This window comes from Chionomys nivalis, chromosome 8, assembly GCF_950005125.1.
Source record: "Chionomys nivalis chromosome 8, mChiNiv1.1, whole genome shotgun sequence".
Classification (NCBI taxonomy): Eukaryota; Metazoa; Chordata; class Mammalia; order Rodentia; family Cricetidae; genus Chionomys; species Chionomys nivalis.
In genome coordinates this window covers 84,165,047-84,184,510 of record NC_080093.1, presented here as the reverse complement: position 1 = coordinate 84,184,510, position 19,464 = coordinate 84,165,047, and the positions used below count along the sequence as shown (strand labels likewise).

The following is a 19,464-nucleotide window of genomic DNA, read 5'->3' as shown; positions in this document are numbered from 1 at the left end:
AATGGGCAGGTTCATGGAGCCCTCTAGTGACTTGTGGCGCCAGTACACTGTGACCGTGGGCAGAAATTCTGGGAGAAAAGTTTATTATCTCATTAAAGCCTAATTATTGCTCCTTTAGTATGGCTTGAGATGAACCTGCCTTCCCAGAGTAGAACCATCTTCCTGAAGGGCAGTCAGTTAAGCCAGGTTTTAGACCCAGGCCAGAGATTCCATCTCTGAGAAAGATGCTTTTCTCTTAATGGACCTTGGGGTTAGGGCGAGGGCTAGGCAGAGTCGTGATGCCCCAGGAAGTGCCATGTCTATCTGTGCGGTCTGTGACTATGTCACACTACCGGCAGCCTCAGGGAGGAAGTCAGATTGGAGGATAGCTTACATGTCTGACTGAGCTCTATCATGGGGACAGAGGAGTGTAGAAGAGAGATGAGAAGGAACAGATGAGGGATTCAGGTATCCCTAGATGCTAGAAGCCGCTAAGAAACAGATTTCCCTCAAAGTCTCCAAACCAGAGACAACATTGCTAATCCATAACTTAGTTTTAACCTGGTGAGACCCAATAGGATTTCTGGCCACTTGAAGTACAAGATGAATTCATGTTTTAAGCCTCTAAATCTGTGACAGTTTGTTGGAGCAGCAGTAGGAAACACATTGAGAAGCAGCTGTGTGACGGTTGACTGCCTCCTGCAGTGCTAATGAAGAAATTCATGGAAACACTGGGTGCTGCGAGAGGAGAAAGAGTTGAACTCTGAGTGGGTCTCTCAGAAGGGCTCCCTCCTTGGGCTGCCTGGTACCCCCCTTTTCAGAATCCACTCCACAGTCAACCTGTTTCAACGAGCTCAGGGTACAGGATGTATTTCAAATCTGGTATGCAGCAAGAGTGTGGGTTTTCTTTCACTGTTTCTTGTATTTTTGTGTTTACTTCCTCTAAGAAAATACCCTGTGGTTAGATTAAAAACTGGCAGGAATAGTTTGAACCCCCCAAGAACAGTATAATAATTTTTCTACCTTTTTTATTTTTTCACCTTAGAATTCCTTGAGGTAGGTGCTTTGTTTTTCAAAGATTTGTGTAGTTTATGTATAAGTATGTTTTGTCTGCCTGTACATCCACCTGTACACCAGAAGAGGTCATCTGATCCCATGAGACTACAGTTACAGATGCTCGTGAGCCACCGTGTGTGTGCTGGGAATTCCACGCAGGACCCTGAGAGAGCAGTCAGTGCTCTTAACTGCTGAGCCAGCCCAAGTTATCTGTCTTTACATCTTAGTCTTTGGTTGTGGGGAAGTCAGCAGGGTGGGTGTGAGTTTCTGTGAGCCCCTGACCCATCACAGCTGTCTCCTTTAATCCTTGCATTCTTATGTTTCCCTCGCTGAGGGTTGGGGGGAATTCATTGACTTAAGTTTCCTTTAAGAATAGTTCCAATGCCGTCGACTGACAGGTAATTCTCTTTCACATCCGTGCCTTCTGCCAGAGCATCCCTAAAGGACATCCGTGACACAGCCGATGACTGTGATTCTCTCTCATGTGCTGGGAGAGCTTTTGTAAAGCAGCTGTGATATTGCCAAATGGGTTATTTGCCATTCACCAGGGAAACCTTTCAAAATCTAGACTCCAAAATTAACGTCTCCAATTTGAAATTCTCTCAGAATTTTCTTTCTTTCTTTCTTTCTTTCTTTCTTTCTTTCTTTCTTTCTTTCTTTCTTTTTTTTTCAAAATAGGGTTTCTCTGTGTAGCCCTGGCTCTCCTGGAACTCTCTGTGTAGACCAGGCTGGCCTTGAACTTACAAAGATCCTCATGCCTCTCTACCTCTTGAGTGCTGGATTTAAAAGCATGTGCCGCCACTGCCCAGTTTGTTCCATCAGAATGTAAGAGAAACAAAAAACAAGAACCCGTCTATGCTAAGGTAACAAGGGTGCGTGAACCAGGAGAAATCACAGATAAAACACCATAAGCAGCATAGCACAGGGAGAAGATCTTGGGCTACTGCTCTCGAAGTAATACCTATGTAATGCACTGTGTAACTTAAATGCACTATGTTTCTGAGGATGACCTTGAACTTCTGATCTTCTGTGTCCACCTTGTGAGTGCCCAGCTTTTGAGGTGCATGCTTCCTAAGCACTTTATCAACTGAACTTCAGCCCAGCACCTTGAAGTTTTCTTCCTTCTTTCTTGTTTGTTTCACGTGTCTGGGTGTTTGCTGCATCCACTCTTGTTGTGGAATCTGTCTGTGTACTGCATGAGTACCTGGTGCTCAAGGAAGCTAGAAGAGGGCATTAGATCCCCTGGGACTGGAATCCAGACAGTTAAAAGCCACCATGTGAGTGCTGAGAGTCCAACCCCGGTCCTCGGGAGAGGAGACAGAGCTTTTAACCTTTAAAGGCTGAGCCATCCCTCCAAACATTTAATAATTTTCTTTTTTGATACTTAGTCTCATGTAGTTTTGGCTGGCCTTGAATTTATTGTAGACCAAAGTGGCCTCAGACTTTGTGCCATCCTCCTGCCTCAGCTTCCAGAGTGCTGTGATTACAGGCTGTGCCACCACACCTGACCAATAACTTCGCTTTTCAGGGTAAGTGTAATGGTAGATCATCTGCTCCAAGTGAAAGCTCACCAGCATATCTGAATAGTCCTGGACAGCAGTGCCCCAGGGCAACACAGACATGAATGTGATTGGGTGCAGGCTTAAGCTAAGAGGGTTTCTTGTCTGGGGGAATTGTTGGACAATGGCAGGAACCATTTGTTTAGAAAAGTCTTTTCATTATTATCGTGTCCTCACAGTCCCTCCAGATTGTTTGCTTATTTCCTAAATAATTAAGGAAATGATAAATTGGAATTTTGTTTTATATACACAGCACATACATCTTTTAAATTAGCACTCGTAGCTGTGTTGCTAGCCTTTACTAATGCACTCAAATGTGTTACAGACTCATTCCTGGAGTTGTTTGTAGCAGCTGTCTGAGCCTGCTACAGCTTCAGCTCCAGCTTGGCGATCAGTGCCCCTTGGGCGGCCTCAACCCCTGGTTTGTTTCCTTTAATGGATTTGTAAATGAGTGACAGTCACGTAGTGATGGTGAGATTGAATGGACAGACTCAGCCACTGCCATCCTCTCCTGCTCTGTAGAGTTTGAAATTTTACATAGAGCTGAAATAGAGTTAGCACTGGACAAAGAGAGCTCCCAATCCACCCTTATTGTGGAATCTGGAAATTGCGGCCACTATGGGCGGCATCTTTCCCTTCAGCTCATAGGGATAGAAGAGTAAGCGCCGATCACTGTCATCTTCTTTGCTGATATCAGACCATAGCTGCCATTCTAACTTGGCTGATATTTTCAGAATGTGTATTATTATTGACAAGTTATTGTGTGTATTTTAAGTAACTTGAGTAGCTGGGATTTAGCATCTTTGTAGGGCGATCGTTAGTCAGCCTTTCCTCTCTGGATGTGGTGGCTGCTGTACGGGCCTGTTTTTGTTTTTTCCTTTTAAGTCTCTCTCAAGATTGGCAGAGTACACAGTCAATTCATGTCCTACTTTTTTGTGCATTTTAGAAACTTACAGAATTTTTATTGCAAGCGTACGGTGCTGTTCCAGTTCTGAATGCTTGCTGGTAGCATGTCCTCACAAAGAACAATTTCCCAGATATATACCACTGCAGGGCTTAGTGCTGGAGTGCTTACCTAGCATTCATGAAGCCCTGGCTGGGCTTAAACCCTGGCACGTGGGGACTGGGTATGGTGGTGGCACATTCCTGTAAACACTTAGGAGGGGGAGACTGGCTATGCAGCAAGTTCCAGCCCTGCCTGGGAAGGAGGTGTCTTCCCATCAAGGTGGTGTCTGTAGAGAGGTCTCTCTTTCCCACTGCTTAGCTGCTCGATGGTTTGCTCTGATCTTTATCACCAAGATCCTAGGATGAGAGAATTAACCTGCCCCCACTTCCTTCCAACAGGCGGACTTAAACTGCAATATCCAAGATGACGCCGGGGCTTTCTACGGTGTGAGCAGTCAGTACGAGAGTTCTGAAAACATGACGGTTACCTGCTCCACCAAAGTGTGCTCTTTTGGGAAACAAGTAGTAGAAAAAGTAGAGGTAAGTTGGCCTCTGTAGGTGGAAAAGTCGGGTAACTGGCAGGCAGGGGGTAGAGGACGGTGCTTTTTCAGGGCACTTTTCCCCTCTACTTGTGCCTTCTCCCAGACTCATGGGAAAGGTAAAAAGGACTGGGTGGCACCTGAAAGCTGACAGGATGCTCTGTGTTAGCCTTCTCTGTGAGTGATGCTGGCCCAGCTGGCCAGTACTGGTCTCTGTGAGAGGCCCCCTGGGGGGGGTCTGATGCTTCCCCACTTCCTAGTTGCAGGTGGGAGGGATAACCAAGGTAGCTGAAGCTGCTTACTACCCGCCCCATCTCAAACCTAACAACCTTGATATTGTTTTTGCTTTTTTCATTTTAATTGTTTTTTGTTGTTGTTTTTGTTTTTTTTTTTTGTTTTTTGTTTTTTGTTTTTTTTTTTTTGGTTTTTCGAGACAGGGTTTCTCTGTGGCTTTGGAGCCTGTCCTGGTACTAGTTCTGTAGACCAGGCTGGTCTCGAACTCACAGAGATCCGCCTACCTCTGCCTCCCGAGTGCTGGGATTAAAGGCGTGCGCCACCACCGCCCGGCCTCATTTTAATTGTTTTAAGTTTAAATTTCAGCAGGCAGTGTTGACCCGTGGTGTAATCCCAGCACTTAGGAAGCTGATGCATGAGACTCCCGAGGTCCAGGCCAGCCTAGGCTTTTCACCCAGAAACTCAAACATTCCATCCTGACATTAGGGAATAGCTGTATTCATCTTGCATCTTTCATGCCCCCCTTCTTTTACAAGAACAGTTGTCTTTCCTGGATTAGTTGCTTTTATGAATTAAGTTTGCAAGTGGCATCCCCTTAACCTGCCTACTTCCCAGTGTCTTTTGCCTTACACCCACTACCTGGAGAGTCAGGTTTTATTTGCAGCCGTTCTGGACTCTCAGGGCCAGGATCTAATCTGCCTGTGGCAAAACTCCAGCTTCCAACCAAGCTAGAGGGTGCCTGGCAGGAGAGGGAGGGGCTTAAGAGCTTAGGCAGAGCCTTGTGGGTGGTGTGGGCTGCCCAGGGGCCTCCCGAGCTCAGCTTGGGCTGTGTGAGCTGGTAAAAAGGCAGGGAAGGGTATGTGTGATTTGAGTTGATGGTGAATTTAATAGCGGTCATGAGCTTTGCTGAAACGGCTTCAGTGGGACTCCAGTAAGAGCTTCTAAATGGGATTTAGTGACTGTGTATTAAAGCTTAAAGAGGAGGGAAAGCCAGAGGTCACACTCTGTTTGCCAGCAGCAGTGACCAGAAAGTGCATTTTCAAGGGACAAATAGGGGATAATTGGAGATACAAGAGTAGACTTGAGAGACAGGAAATATCAATTGGGAATCCCGAGCTTTAGGAATAATTTAAAACTGGGGGTGGGCAAAGAGCTGGCTGCCCTGACAGAGTAGCAGGAACACAAAATTAGGATAAGATTTTGGGGTGGGTATCAGCCAGCAATATAGCTTAGTAGGTAAGGCGCTTTCCACCAAGCCTTAAGGACCTGAGTTCAATTCCTAGCACTCACTTGGTAGAGAACTAACTGCTGTAGGTTGTCCTTTGACCTCTATAAGCATGCAAAATACATACACATGTCATACACGTAATATGTGTGAAAATAGTTATACTTGTTAAATATTAATCTTTTTCCCAGCTGACTCTGTCCTGTAGTAGGAGCTGCGGGCCGCTTCCTGCCACCCCAGCTCCCGGCCGCCTGGCTAGCTTATGCCCCAAAATAACAACACGGAAACTGTATTCTTTTAAACACTGCCTGGCCCATTATATCTAGCCTCTTCTTGCCTAACACTCATATCTTACCTAACCCATATTTAGTAATCTGTGTAGCACCAGTCTTACTGGGAAAGATTCAGCATGTCTGACCTGGCGGCTTGCTTCATCACGTCTGCCCTGGAGAGGAGAGGCATGGAGTCTGCCTCACTTCCTCCCAGCATTCTGTTCTGTCTATTCCACCCACCTAAGGGCTGGCCTATCAAATGGGCCAAGGCAGTTTCTTTATTAACCAATGACCTTCCTCCATCTGTAGCACTCCTGTATATCCTCGCAGCTCTGGGTCCTGTTCCATCCTCTTTATGTCTCTGTCCCACCTAGTACCCTGTGATCTTAGGCATGGTGACTTTGTAACTAGGTTCTAGGGGCAGCTGAAATAAGTCCGTCTTACTATTCTTTTTCTGTCTTTGCTAAGCTAGGAACCAGTCTTCCTGTTTCCAAATGATGTGCACTTTATTTAGTGTAAAGAAAGACCAAGTTTGAGCGCTATTGTTACATTTAAAATGATATATTAATAGTAAATCTATTTGCGTTTCTGTGTCCGTTGTAGGTATTTAATAGGATTTTATGATTTTATCATATTGATTTGTTCCTTGTTAATTCTGAATATTTTATGTTTTGTGTCAGTTTTATGTTTCTAGAACAGATGAGACAGGCTTTGGGTTTTAGAGTCTTGATTTAAAGATCTGTATCAAGGGTTTGTCTTCAGAACTGTGCACGATGGTACAGGCCTTAATCCCAGGAGGTTCAAAGCCAGCCTGATAAACACGTCTAGTTCCAGGTCAGCCCTGGCTACATAGACCTGTTTCGAAGGAAGATCTCTTGCTGGGTGGTGGCGCATGCCTTTAATCCCAACAGGCAGAGACAGGTGGATCTCTGTGAGTTCAAGGCCAGCCTAGTCTACAGAGCGAGTTCCAGGACAGCCAGGGTTCACAGCAGATTGTCCTGTTCGACCCCAGTGGTTCCTCCCTTAGGGTGTTGAGTTCTCTGTCTGTTCAGGCTTAGTGGCCACTTCTGCAGTCTCCTTCCACCGTGGTTGTTTGGTTCAGTGCTAGCAGTTGTATTTTGGGGGGCCAGAATCATGTCCTCTAAGTTTGTGTTACCTAGAATTTTGTGAAGTACAGTGTGTGTGGCAACACACACACGCTGAAAAAAGGATCTACGAAATCCTTTAAAGGTCACTCTCTGCAACATTTTTTTAAACTTCTAGAAAGATAATAGATTCCGTATGTAGCAGTAAAGGTAGGCCTTGTTTTCCACTAGGTAATCTACACAAATAACAGAGCACATTAACAGGTGATTCATGTTGAAAGTGCGTGCTTTCAGAAGCAGCCATTCTCTGTGCTTTGAAGTGTAAAAAAATACTCAAACCTCTTTTCCCTTGCAGACGGAGTATGCAAGGTTCGAGAATGGCCGGTTTGTGTACCGAATAAACCGCTCGCCGATGTGTGAATATATGATCAACTTCATCCACAAGCTCAAACATCTACCAGAGAAATATATGATGAACAGTGTTTTGGAAAACTTCACCATTTTATTGGTAATGTTGGTCCCTCTCCTGGTTTGGCATTGGCAGAGTCTGTCCTGAGGTTTGCTGGGCACAGTGAGGAAAGTGTGTGTGTGGGAGGTAGTAAGAGTTCAGAAAGGAAACTTGGATAGCTCTCTGGTGGTGACCCAGCCAGCAAGCTTGAGCTGTACTGGGGCTTGGGTTCGAAGACAGGTCCACCTGCGACCTGAGTCCAGAGCAGAGACAGCAAGAAACGATGGCCCAGGCTCCTCTGCACCGTGACTGCTGAGTTGAGAGAAGTTGCCCCAATGCCTTGATTCTGGATCAGTTGCCAGAGTCAGAGGCTCTTGTCCTCAAAACATGTTCATAAAATATTCTGTAATAGCTTTCAACCGGAAGGTCAGAGTGCCAAACTAAAACTCAGTGAGAAGAGTTTTCCTAAGGGGCTGACGAGGCCATCTGTGGTGGGACGGCACTCTGAATGGCTGCCACGTTATTCTGTGACTAGAGTGGAGAGCCTGAGGGTTTACCTTGGGAATGCCATACCTGGCATGTTGCTTCCACTGGGACGGGTTTCTCAGGAAGATGTATGCTGTTCTGTTTGATTTGAAATCCTTGTTTACTCTTGTTCTTCCTTTTTACAAACAAGTTCTGATTCAAGATTTATGTGGTGCATGCCTATAATCCCCATGCTTGGGAGACTGAGGCAGGGGGATCAGGAGATTGAAGGCAGGCTAGACTACATAAGACCCTATCTTTAAAGAAGCCAGTGAGATGGCTCAGGTAAAGGTGCTCACAACCCTAGGAACCTAAGTAGTCACGGCATAGCCAGAATTAGGGGTCAGTGCCATCAGGGACTCAGAGCTTAGACATAGGGTTGCATGCATGGATGAGATCTTTCCTACAAGCTTGACTTACTCTGGAGAGAGAGAGACTCTTAGTGGAGTCTCAGCTGTGCCCGTGTGCTCCTGAAGCCTAGAAACTGGAAGTCTGAGGAAAATATAGAGCATCTGTCTACAGTCACCAGTGCCCTTTGGTGGATGATGAGTTTACATTGTGGTGGCAGGAGCAGGTATCTGTCTCAAACTGTGTCCTGCTGCAGTCCATGTTTGGGAGCTGGGGAGATGGCTCAGTCAGTAAGGTCCTTCCCGCACACGTGTGAGGGCTGAGGACTGTTTCTCTGCACAAGAACCCAGGCTTCATGACACCGCCAGTGATCCTCAGCCCTGTGGAGGCAGGGACAGCTCGATCCCTGGAGGTCATCAGCCAGCCTGGCCTCATCTTGAGCTCCGTGTTTAGGTAGAGAACATATCTCAAAAAGAAAAATAATAAGATAGAGTGAAAGCGTGATCAAGGAGGACATGCAGGTTCAAACTCTGGCCCAAATACACGCAAAAACAAAGTAAGTGGAGATCTTGGTGCTTGAGAGCGGGCAGGGAGTGTGGCGCTCTTTTCTAGACTCTCAAGCCACCCCGATGACTTGAACTCTTAAGTGGGTGGCCATTCACTTTTTAAGCAGGAGTTTCAACTCCAGCTGTGTGTGTGACAGTACGTTGAGGAAGGTGACAACCCCAGTCCCAACTTTGCCTCAGAGAGCTGACTGAATTGAATGTGGCCTTGTGATGTCAAAGCCAAGCCCCTAATTCTCACAGAACCCAGGTAGCTGTTAGAAACATGCCTCTGCTCATACGACATCCACCAGCAGAGCTATCCTGGGACCTTACTGGCTTTGGTTAAAAATGTATCATTAAAAGCCCATCAAAATGGAACATGTGTGTAATCCCTGCACTTGGCAAGTGGAGGCAGGAGGATCAGGAGGGAGTTCAAGGCTAAACTAGGCTATAGAAAACCCTCTCAAAACAGCAAAAGCAGATAAACAAAATGTTTTGATACAAGCAATTAATAATAACCAAGAAGCATTTGTTAGGAATAATGTCATGGAGCTGAAGAGTTGACTCAGTGGTTAAGAACACTGGTTATTCTTCCACAGGACCCAGGTTTCAAGTCCCAGCACCTACATGGCAGTTGACGACTGTCTGTAGCCACAGTTCCAGGGTACCTAACACCCTCACACATACATACACGTAGGCAAAACACCAATACAAATAACAAAGAAAAAAGAAATATCATCGTAGCTTTAGGAAACCACAGACTTCACCCAGTTGATGGACGGGAGGAGTTGCACTACATGAACAATTTAAAGCCACGCACACTGATAGGCTAGGCTCTCTGGTTCCCTCCCTTGCCTTGGGAATTGAGCTGAATACACAGAGGCAGTGACAGCCCACGCAGAGCTGAGAACGACAAAGGTGAGCCATGAGCCAGTGTGCTTTGATCTCAGTCTCTTTGATATCAAGGTAACAGAGGTTGGACCTGGTGCCGTAGCTTATAATCCCAGATTCTCAGGAAACCAGAACAGGAGAATTGCACATTCAAGGTCTGTCTGGGCTACTAGAGAGTTCAAGGCCAGCGTAGGCACCTTAGTGAGACTCTGTCTCAAATTAAATAATGATAAGATGGGGGCCTGAGAGCTGGCTTGGCCCTTAAGAGCACTTGTTCTTACAGACGACCGAGGTTCAGTTTCCTGCATGGTGTCTCACAACCATCTGTTACTCCAGCTCCAGCGGCTCTGACACCCTTCTGCTGGCCTCTGAGGCACCAGAAGCATGTTATGTAATACATATATGCATGTAGGCAAACATGCACACATACAAAGTAAAATCAAATACAAAACTTTAAATCAGAGTGAAAAGAGGCCTGGGAATGTTCGGTGGTAGAGAACTTGCCTATTATGCATGAGGCCCTGGGTTTTCAATCCTCAGACAGGCAGGCAGGCAGACAATGAATTTATAAGAAGAATGATGTGTCTAAGTCATTTCTAGCATTACATTAGATACAAAGACCCTTTGTAAATGTTGTTATAAAATTCTTACCATGAATTACAGTACCATTTTTATGGTTAGAGTCACTATGACCCACCCAAGGTCTTGGCGATTAACACAGACTTGAGTCATAAAATCAGAAAGCTTGAGCCCTCTCTACTTTATGTGCCTAGCCAAGACTTTTAAAGTCTTCAGACCTGCATGTTGTCTTCATTCATAAATGGATCTCTCAACTCTGTATTCTTCACCTCAAGATGACCAGTAAGAGTCTTTTAAGCTCCCTCATATTAGACTATGGGTATAGCCTTACACTGTAGGTATAGCCTTGGCTGCTAGGAAGTGATTTAGCAACACAGCGTTTGTGCCATGGTGACTTATGGCCTCTGGCCTGTTGAGTCAAAGAAGCAAGTGAAGAGATTATGATACAAAGTCATAAATTGTTGAATATTTCTGAACTAAGCCCCACGGAAGTCCAAAGAGATGTGGGGGTCTCAGGGATGGTAAACAGGGCATTGAAGTTGAAAGATGACATTTTTCACATTCGTCGAGAAAGTAAGACTTTACCTAAGCGTATATTCGGGTGTCAGTGCTAGGAATATTATGATGAGCTGAATGCAGGGTCAGGCGAGGGAGGCAGGCATTCATCCAGTAAATGAATGGGAAATCAAATGATCACCAGTGTCTGACAGAGGTGCATTGTGCTGAGATGGCATCACGTGTGTAGCTCATAGGTGGGTGAGCATCTTCGAACTGATTAGTCTAGTGCCCCAGTCTCCTCTTTCATAGGGAACAGTAGCACCCAGTCACAGTTGTGAGGTTGGATGCCACCCACTCTGGGCCAAGCATTCATTCTGTGGTAGATGCACAGTGAGCACACAGCATCGATGGCCGTTGTGAATTTTGATCTCATCAAATGCTTGGTCACGGCGCACCATGCCTGAGCTGGTTAACTAGGAAACATGGTCCAGTTCTTCATAGTCCACTGGATGAGGTGGATATTGAAAAACAACCAATCTATATGAATCGCATAGCTCCATGGAGAAAATCAGAAGTGAGGCTTTATTCTTTCAATCGGGGACCCTGAGCTCGGGTGCTTGAAAGCAAGGGAAACTTAAATGGGTGAAGCAGACCATTGCGGAGGGGAAATTAGGCCGTCGACAAGCTAGATAAGGCACTCAAGTCAAAAATGTTTTTGAACATGAAAGTCACAGAAAACCATTGAAGCGTTGTGAGGTTGTAAATCTGATCGGATTGGACTTGGGAATGTTTCTTCTGGGGTGGCATGGGATCGGGCGGAGGAGGCAGTTTGAGGAGCAGAGCCAGAGCTCAGATCTGAAAGAGGCTAATCATGGGAAGGACAGCGACCCAGGGGGAACGGATGGGGAGTCTAATGCATCTGGAGAAGTGCAGCCTGTGCCAGCAGGGCTCCAGATAAGACTCTGTCTGTACCCCTGTTCTTTACACAGCCAGTACCTCTGCTGTACCCAGGTACTGCTGGCTGATGTGATCTACTAATCAAGGTGCCCATGAAGTTAACTCTGTAGTTAGCTGTTGTAAAGTAGAATTTAACTCAAGTTAAATGTAAGGTGGGAAAATAAGTTTTTAAATATTTTTAATAGAAATAAATATCCTTACTATAGTAATTAGCTTGATTTAGCCATCCCATGATGTATCAGATCACCATCATATATATATATGACACCATATATATGACAAATATATATATATATATATTTGTCAGTTCAAATTAAGATAAAAATACTAACATAAGTAAAAGTCAGCTAAAACATGTGAATGTTCTATGAGAGAGGATTGTTGATGACAAACAGATTATTGATGAATACAGAAACCACAGCAGCTCTGACAGGTAACCTGTTGGTTGCAGGCAGTGGGTCTTCCTTGATTATGGGCTCAGGTGGGATTCCAATGGGACTTGCAATCCCCTGAATGTGTTGGAGGATACAGAGCGAGGCTGATCCACCTGTCTGTCACCTTCAGACAGCTCCTCTCCCATCAAATCATGCTCTTGGCACAGATAGGCCATGATCTCATTTTATGCCTTTTATTTTATTTTTTCAACAGGTGGTAACAAACAGGGATACACAAGAAACTCTCCTCTGCATGGCCTGTGTGTTTGAAGTTTCGAATAGTGAACATGGAGCACAGCATCATATCTACAGGCTTGTAAAGGACTGAACCTGGTTATTTATATAGATAGAAATCTGTATATACACACACATATGTGCACACACACACTCTCTCCATTATCGAACGACTGACTGTAAACCTCACCACAGGTGATGCCCTGGCCCCCAGGTCACACCCTGACTTTTCTAAATCCTGTTTGAGTGAACTTATTATTATTTTTTCATATGTTCTTGCTATCATTGTAGCTGTGAAATTGTGATGCAGTTTTTGTGTGTTCCTCAGATCTGCAACCCACAATTCCTTGGGGAAGGTGAATCTTATCAGCCTAAACCTCTCTCTCTGCAGACCTGTTTCCTGTTGTGGTAGAAAATAGTTCTGAGACAGAGGATTGGCCACGGGGCATCGACTGCCTTTATACAAATGTATTTAGTTCTTTTGTTTGTTTTTCCAACATAAAATTCTTGTGTTAAGATACAAGTAAAATTAATCTTTAAATGTAAATTAGTACAAGAAAACTAAGATTCTTTAGACTTATCTTTGTAATTAATTAGGGTGGAAGTTATGGAAGAATGTAATTCACTAAATTATTTTTTAAATGAAATCTTTCTTTTTAAAACCAAATGTTAAACTATAGCCTTAAGAAATACTTGGTAGAAATATCCTAATGAGACAAATTTTTTACCTTCCCCTTCAAGGTTAAACTAATATCTTAATTCATTAAACTGTTGAAACAGGTGTTGCAGAGGAAGAAATTGTCACCCCTTATCCTTAACATATATAGTATATTTAAAAATGTAAAATTGTATTGTACTAATGTGATAATTGATTATTTAATGAAAAAGAAAAGATGGCTCTTTTGCAATAAGTAGGTAATACTGAAACAAATCTAAGCTTACAATGTTGTAGTCTTGTGTGTGCAGTTACATTTTATATGGTCAACCAAATTTTTTTATGGAGAAGAGTTCACATTTGAACCACTGAAATTTCATAGCAAAAATTTTTAAATTGGCATGAACACTGCACTGTGAGTTGCAAAGGATGTAGAATCGTGTGGCTGGGAGAAAACTGTCATCATCTGGACAAGTAGAAGGCTCATCGGGCTTGGTCACTGCTCCCCAGACTGTCACTGTCACAAGCCTCCCCACCAGCCTGTGGGTAGTTGGTTGCTGGGAACCGAACATGGCGTGGGAAGCTCTGAGTTCCTGCACGTGTGGATATTCAGTTCTCTGAACTCCTGTTTCCTGTGGTTTCCTATTGCTCATCACCTCTCTTGATCTGCTTTACAGACGTGGATCTATTTCCTCTGAGCGCATCCGTTTCCTTGACATCTCTTCATAAGCCTCAGTGGCTCTTCATGCGCTCTCTCTCTCCACACCCCTCTCTCTGATCTTTTCAAGCAGACTCCCTCATTCAGGTAGTTCTGTTTCCAAGAGAGATTTCACCGCTCTGATCTGAGTATTCCAAAACATTGCCCATCAGCGTTGGTCTCATGTGGCCAGTCTGGGGTTACTTTCCTATGTGCTTTCTCACTGGGGAAGCAAGAAAGGTTACCCCTCTGCTTCCCAGGGAAGGCAAGAGGAAAGCTAGAGTTTCCTTAGACTCATGTGCACACACACACACACACAGAGAGATAGGAATATGTGAACACAGTAGAACATGACATAAACTTTTTAAGTTTAAAAATCAAACAGCATGGCAATTTTTTTATGTGTGTGCCAAGACTATCAAGTTAAATCCTACTTCTACTATATCCAGGTGACACACACCCCTTCTTTGTCCCAACATCTGCTCTGGCTGTGCTTATATGGTATCCAGCTACTTGTGGTCTTTGGTGGTTGGGCGTGGCTGGCATGTAGCTAAAAGAACCACACTGGATTGACTCTTGTCTCCTCCCATCTGCATCCCTGGTCCCTGGGAAGACTTGAGGAGAATGTGCAAGACTTTGTCTTTAGCAATATGCCTCCCTTGTGTAAGCCAGCAGGGCATTGTTCTCTTCAAGAGAAATAACTGCCTTGGTTCCCTGAGTCTAAGCCAGCCCTCAAAGAATGGTTACCCTGGGTTTCTCCCGGTAGTCTTCAGATCAGATGTTTAAAGATCTGTCCTGGGAATGTTTTTTTAGCTTTGATTTCTTATATCCTTCCTCTAGAGGAATGTCCTATTATCCTGAGACCAGGACCATACAAATGGGTACAAATGATCTGTGCCTACAGGCCAGGCCATCCCAGAAGGTGACGGGGGAGAGGTCTACCACTCAGGAGTGGACTTGCCTCTCTATACCTCCCGAGCTCTGGGGGTTTATTTCTCAAGTACCACCTAGAGGGTAATGGTTGTCAATGGGGAGGGGTATGCTTTCTCAGAATTAGGATAATGTCTCTGTTGCCTCACTGCATCCTCTCCTTCCAAATGCCTTTCCCATGCGAGTGGTAGGAATGACGCTGACTCACTTTTTGCTCTGAAAACAGCTATTAATTCTTTTATATATATATATATATATATATATATATATATATATATATATATATATACTTTTCAACCCCCCCCAACTTATTTCCATGCTTATATCTCAACCCCTCCCAGCGTCCTGTTCTTTCTTGCCTTTAAAGAAAGAAAATAGCCACCATCTTACAGTTACCATCGCCATGATGAAACACCATGACCAAAGAAACAAATTGGCGAGTGAAGGGTTTACTTGGCGTACATTTCAGCATCATAGTCCATCACCAAAGGAAGCCAGGGAAGGAACCCGAGACCAGGAATTAATGCAGAAACCCTGAAGAGGTGCCGCTTACTGGCTTACTCCTCATGGCTTCTTTATCCTTCTTTCTTATAAAGTTCAAGACCAGCCGCCCAAGGATGACACCACCCACAGTGAGCTGAGCCTTCCCCTCTCATCACTAATTAAGAAAATGCCCTGCAGCCCCTCCCCCTGCCCTTTTGAGACAGGGTTTCTCTTTGTAACCACCCTGGATGTCCTGGAACTCACTCTGTAGACCAGACTGGCCTGCCTCTGCCTCCTGAGTGTTGGAATTAAAGGCGTGTGCCCCCACCACCCATTTCTTATGGAGATCTTTTCTCAATTGAGGTTCCCACCTCTCAGATGCTATAGCTTGTGTTAAGTTGATATAAAACCAGCCAGCACATTCACCGTGGCAAATTTGTGCTGCGCAAATACTCAAGGATGTACAGGCATCCACTGGAACCACAACCACACTCTTAAAACTGGCTTCGGCTACCCCAGAAGCTATCAACTGTCAGTAGCTCCTCAGCCTTGGGATGGAGGCTCCTGAGCCCTTCCCAGCCTCTCTCAATGCTGGAATTTGACCAGCTTGTTCTCACAGCCGCTGTGGGTTTATGAGAGCGATGACCCTTTTATGTCCTAAAGACACTGTTTTGCTCCAGCACCCTCTGTCCCACCTCCTGCTCTCCCAGTCTTTCCACTCTGTTTTTAGGAGTCTCCTGGGTTGTCCCCATCTAATCAATACTCACTTAGCCCAGACTCGCTTTATCTCCCACATGAAAGCCTTGGGTAGGATTGCGTCTATTCTTCTTGGTTCCTTCTCCCCTCTTATAACCCCCTAGACCTTAAGGATGTCCTGGCCGAGTCCTGTCCTCTCTCTTCCCTTACTCCTCCCTTCTTAGTGTTGTCTCACAGTGACTCTAGGACAGCTCTGTCAGGGACATGTGTAGACATCTTGCTCGCTCACCACCTAGTTTAGAAGCCATCTTTTCAATGAAAGAGACCTACATGTCCTGAGACCCCCACAGTCCAGCCAACTAGAGGGAGGGACATTTTGGCTAGTTACTGGCCATTGCCCTGTGCGCTGTCAGAGGATTTTAGAATCCGTGGCCACTTTCACAGTTGTTACAGCTCATTGCCCGGGGTTGCGCAAGGTTCAATCTTAGGTGAAAATGGCTGCCCTTTCTCTTGCTTGTCGTTAGAATATTGATGACCAGTTTTTCTCCACTCTTCCTGTGAAAGCTTCTCTCCTATAAGCCTCTTTGCGGGGGAAGGGGGTCAGTAAAAGCCATGTGGGTGTTACTCTTCAGCATCCTCCCTCCTCCTGTACAGCTACCATCTCTTTCCTGTCACCCTTTCTCCCATCTCTTGGAAAGCTGGGTACAGCTAGCCAGCACCTTCCCTGTAGCCATCTGACTTCCATTTAAAGAGCATTTCTGTTTTGTTCTGTAGCCCTTACCTTACCGGGGCTTTAAAAGAGACACCCCCCTCCCCCCCGATTTGGTTCTCACAAGCTCCCACTCTCTTCCTTGTCCTTTAGTTGTTGGGGTGTGTTTTAACTGTTGGGGTTCTTGGGGTGTGTTTCTCTTCCTCGTCCTTTAGTTGTTGGGGTTGTTGGGGTGTCTCTGCACTGCTTCATGCTAGCTGTTGCGTCTCTTTCGGCTTTAGGGGTGGAGTGGACTTGGATCTGTTCAGGAAGGTGGCTCATACTCAAACCAAAAGAGAACACAGTTCATTCCCCTTCCCATGGGGTGAGAGGTGCCTGGTCCATAGCCTCCTGGCTAGTTAGTCACAGATAAGGGTGAGGGCTTCTCTTTCTTCTTCAGCCTCTTCTGGGTGGAAGCCATCTTTCCTCGGTGCTCTGTGCTTAAGTGATCCCTGAGAATACATGGGCAGGGTCACTTTAGATCCCCTGTAGCTGTCCAGGGACCACGAGCAGAAGGCAAGCCTGATGCGTCTCTGCATTTCCTCGGAGGACAGTTCTCCAGCCACAGGCTTTGAGTCAAATTTCTGTTTGCTACCCATCCCAGCAGCAAAGTCCTGCTCACACACCAGCCAAAACAGAGCCTTTGGTGTTAAAATCCCTCAAAGGACTTTTAGATCCAGGTCTTCATTAGGCTTCGGTACCACGGTGGCATTAGCCACTGTTTTTATACAACCGCAAATATTGAAGTCACATGACGGTCAGTTTTACAAACCAGGTACCTGTAATTTGTATACTTTTTATGTCTGCTCTGGTGTACCACACCTGTCCTAAGGAAGGGTAGAATAACTAACTGTTTCGGGGTCCTCACCTGTGACCTTAGGAGGATGCACGAGTTGCTGACTTCTCTGTTGATGTTTCTGTGGCTAAGCCCTGCACGTGTCTTTTCTGCAAAGCCTTAAATCTTGGAGATGTCACGTCATAGGATGTCGGTGTGACGGGCTGCCTGGGAATCGTGAGCCCTTTTGTAAGCTGGAAGCATTTCTCTTACTACTGTTACTTTTCGTTTCCTTTAAGGGAGTTTTCACTTCCCAGCTGCCAAAGCCTCCCAGTGAAGCAGTGCCTTAGTACTACCTTAGTAGCCACCAGCCTTTTCTCAAGCCTCTTCTCGGTGTCCTTTTGCTAATTGGCCCAGTATCCGAAGCAGGACAAGCCAAATCGTTCTTATTTTTGTTTCAAAAGCCCATTTTTTAAATCCAGCTCTATAGGAAGCTGAGGACTTGGTTTCAGACAAGCCGAATCGGAACCCAAGTCCATCCCTTGACCATGCTCTCACATCCGCATCCATACCAAAACTAAAGGCTGCCACTCCGCAGTTTACTATGAAGAGTGAATTGTACTTTTCATTGATGCCTTTTTAAATTCATGACCAAATACTTAGCTATTTGTGAATCTTCTGCACTCCCGCATGAAAGTGCCTTTGGCTCGAGATTCCAGCTTAGAAAGTGCCACCATAATAACGACAATTTGTAGAGAGACCAAAAATATTTTGAGATCACCATAATGCCTTTGGTTGACCGGGATGAGTAACCAATCACAGGCCTCTATTCACGAGAGCACCGCGTGGTCCCTGCCTGCTGTGAGTCTGCCTGCCAGTGGGGACCCCACCACCACTCAACCTATAGCACAGTGCGGCAGCGGGGAACCCCGCGAACTGTTGTGTCTGTGTGTGCCGACTCTCCCCGCCCCCCACTGCCCGGCATGTCCGTCACGTCGTCACCCAGCTCTGCATCCCTGGGAAGGAACTCGCGCACAAGCACCCGAATCCCGGCCAGTGGACAGACACCACGGCTTCGCCTTCCCCATGTGTCCATGTCCAGTCTGTGGAGACTCTCGTCCACTGGGACGACAGTGCGCACTTGCCTGCTTTACACAGCGATACCATTCGGTTGTTGGAAGCCTCGAATTGAGATGACAGTGCAGAACAAAAATTAAAAATGGGTTCATTAGGGTCATTGCAGTCCAAGTGTCTCTGGGCAGATTTTCTGGCTCCGGATGTCCGAATGTGCTGTGAGAGACTTCCAAAGAGCACAACATTTGCAATTTGGCATTTTCAAGAATGTTCTAGTCCTCAGAGAGCCAACTCTTTGAAGTATATGTCAGCTTAGAGTAAAATCTTTGTGCATCTGGAAAACCCTACAGTAAGGAAAAGGACAACGGAGGAAAAAAGGAGCCAGGAAAAAAATAGTTTGCTTGGTTTTTTTTCTTCCCTTTTCCTTTTTTTTTTCTTTTTTTCTTTTTTTTCCAATTCCTTTGCTGATGTAAGTGTAAAAGTAATGACAGATAACTTTGGAAGTTAGCCTCGAAACACTACCACATGTGTTCTCTCTGTCCTTCCCTGGTGTCTAAGAAGCAGCCGCTCTGGGCTCTGAAATCACAGAAGTGAATTGTATCCACCCCAAGTTGTATAAAAGTCCTGTTTGTTTTGTTTTTAAAGAAAAACAACTATCAAATGGAAAGGAGAATTCCTTAGTACAGGTTAGAGTTAGTTGTCTGGTGTCTTGGACTCCTCCCTGGCAGGAACACACCACAACTTGAAGAAATGAGTCAAACGTGTTTCCTTGTGCCTCCTCCTAGTCGTTGCTGTCTTGTTTGGCGGTAGTTGTCGCTCCTCAACTCTTGCTTATATCCTTAAAAATGAAGGTTTTGTGTTTTAAATGTACTGCATTGCAAAGGGTAGGCCTCACTGAAGTCATGTGCCGTCGACTAAGATATATGTATTTATTGCGCCTTCCTTACCTGTTTTTCTGTGAATCTGCATTGGGTCCCTGTGCCCCACATTGTTTTAGGTAGAAGCAGCATTTGTGCTTGTGTCCCCACCCTTGCTCGTGACCATAGGGTCAGA

General features: G+C 45.3%; 1 protein-coding gene across 2 annotated transcripts in view; it reads left to right on the top strand.

Moving 5' to 3' along the window:
* Positions 1-14,875, top strand: part of Tead1 (TEA domain transcription factor 1) — a 228,319-nt gene extending 213,444 nt beyond the window's left edge. For both annotated transcript variants that reach the window (XM_057778412.1, XM_057778411.1), the window contains 3 exons: positions 3,939-4,079; positions 7,250-7,402; positions 12,334-14,875. In XM_057778412.1, coding sequence (XP_057634395.1) covers positions 3,939-4,079; positions 7,250-7,402; positions 12,334-12,447 — 408 coding nt within the window. In that variant the 3' untranslated portion in view covers positions 12,448-14,875. The remainder of the gene's footprint in view (positions 1-3,938; positions 4,080-7,249; positions 7,403-12,333) is intronic.
* Positions 14,876-19,464: the final 4,589 nt, after the last annotated feature.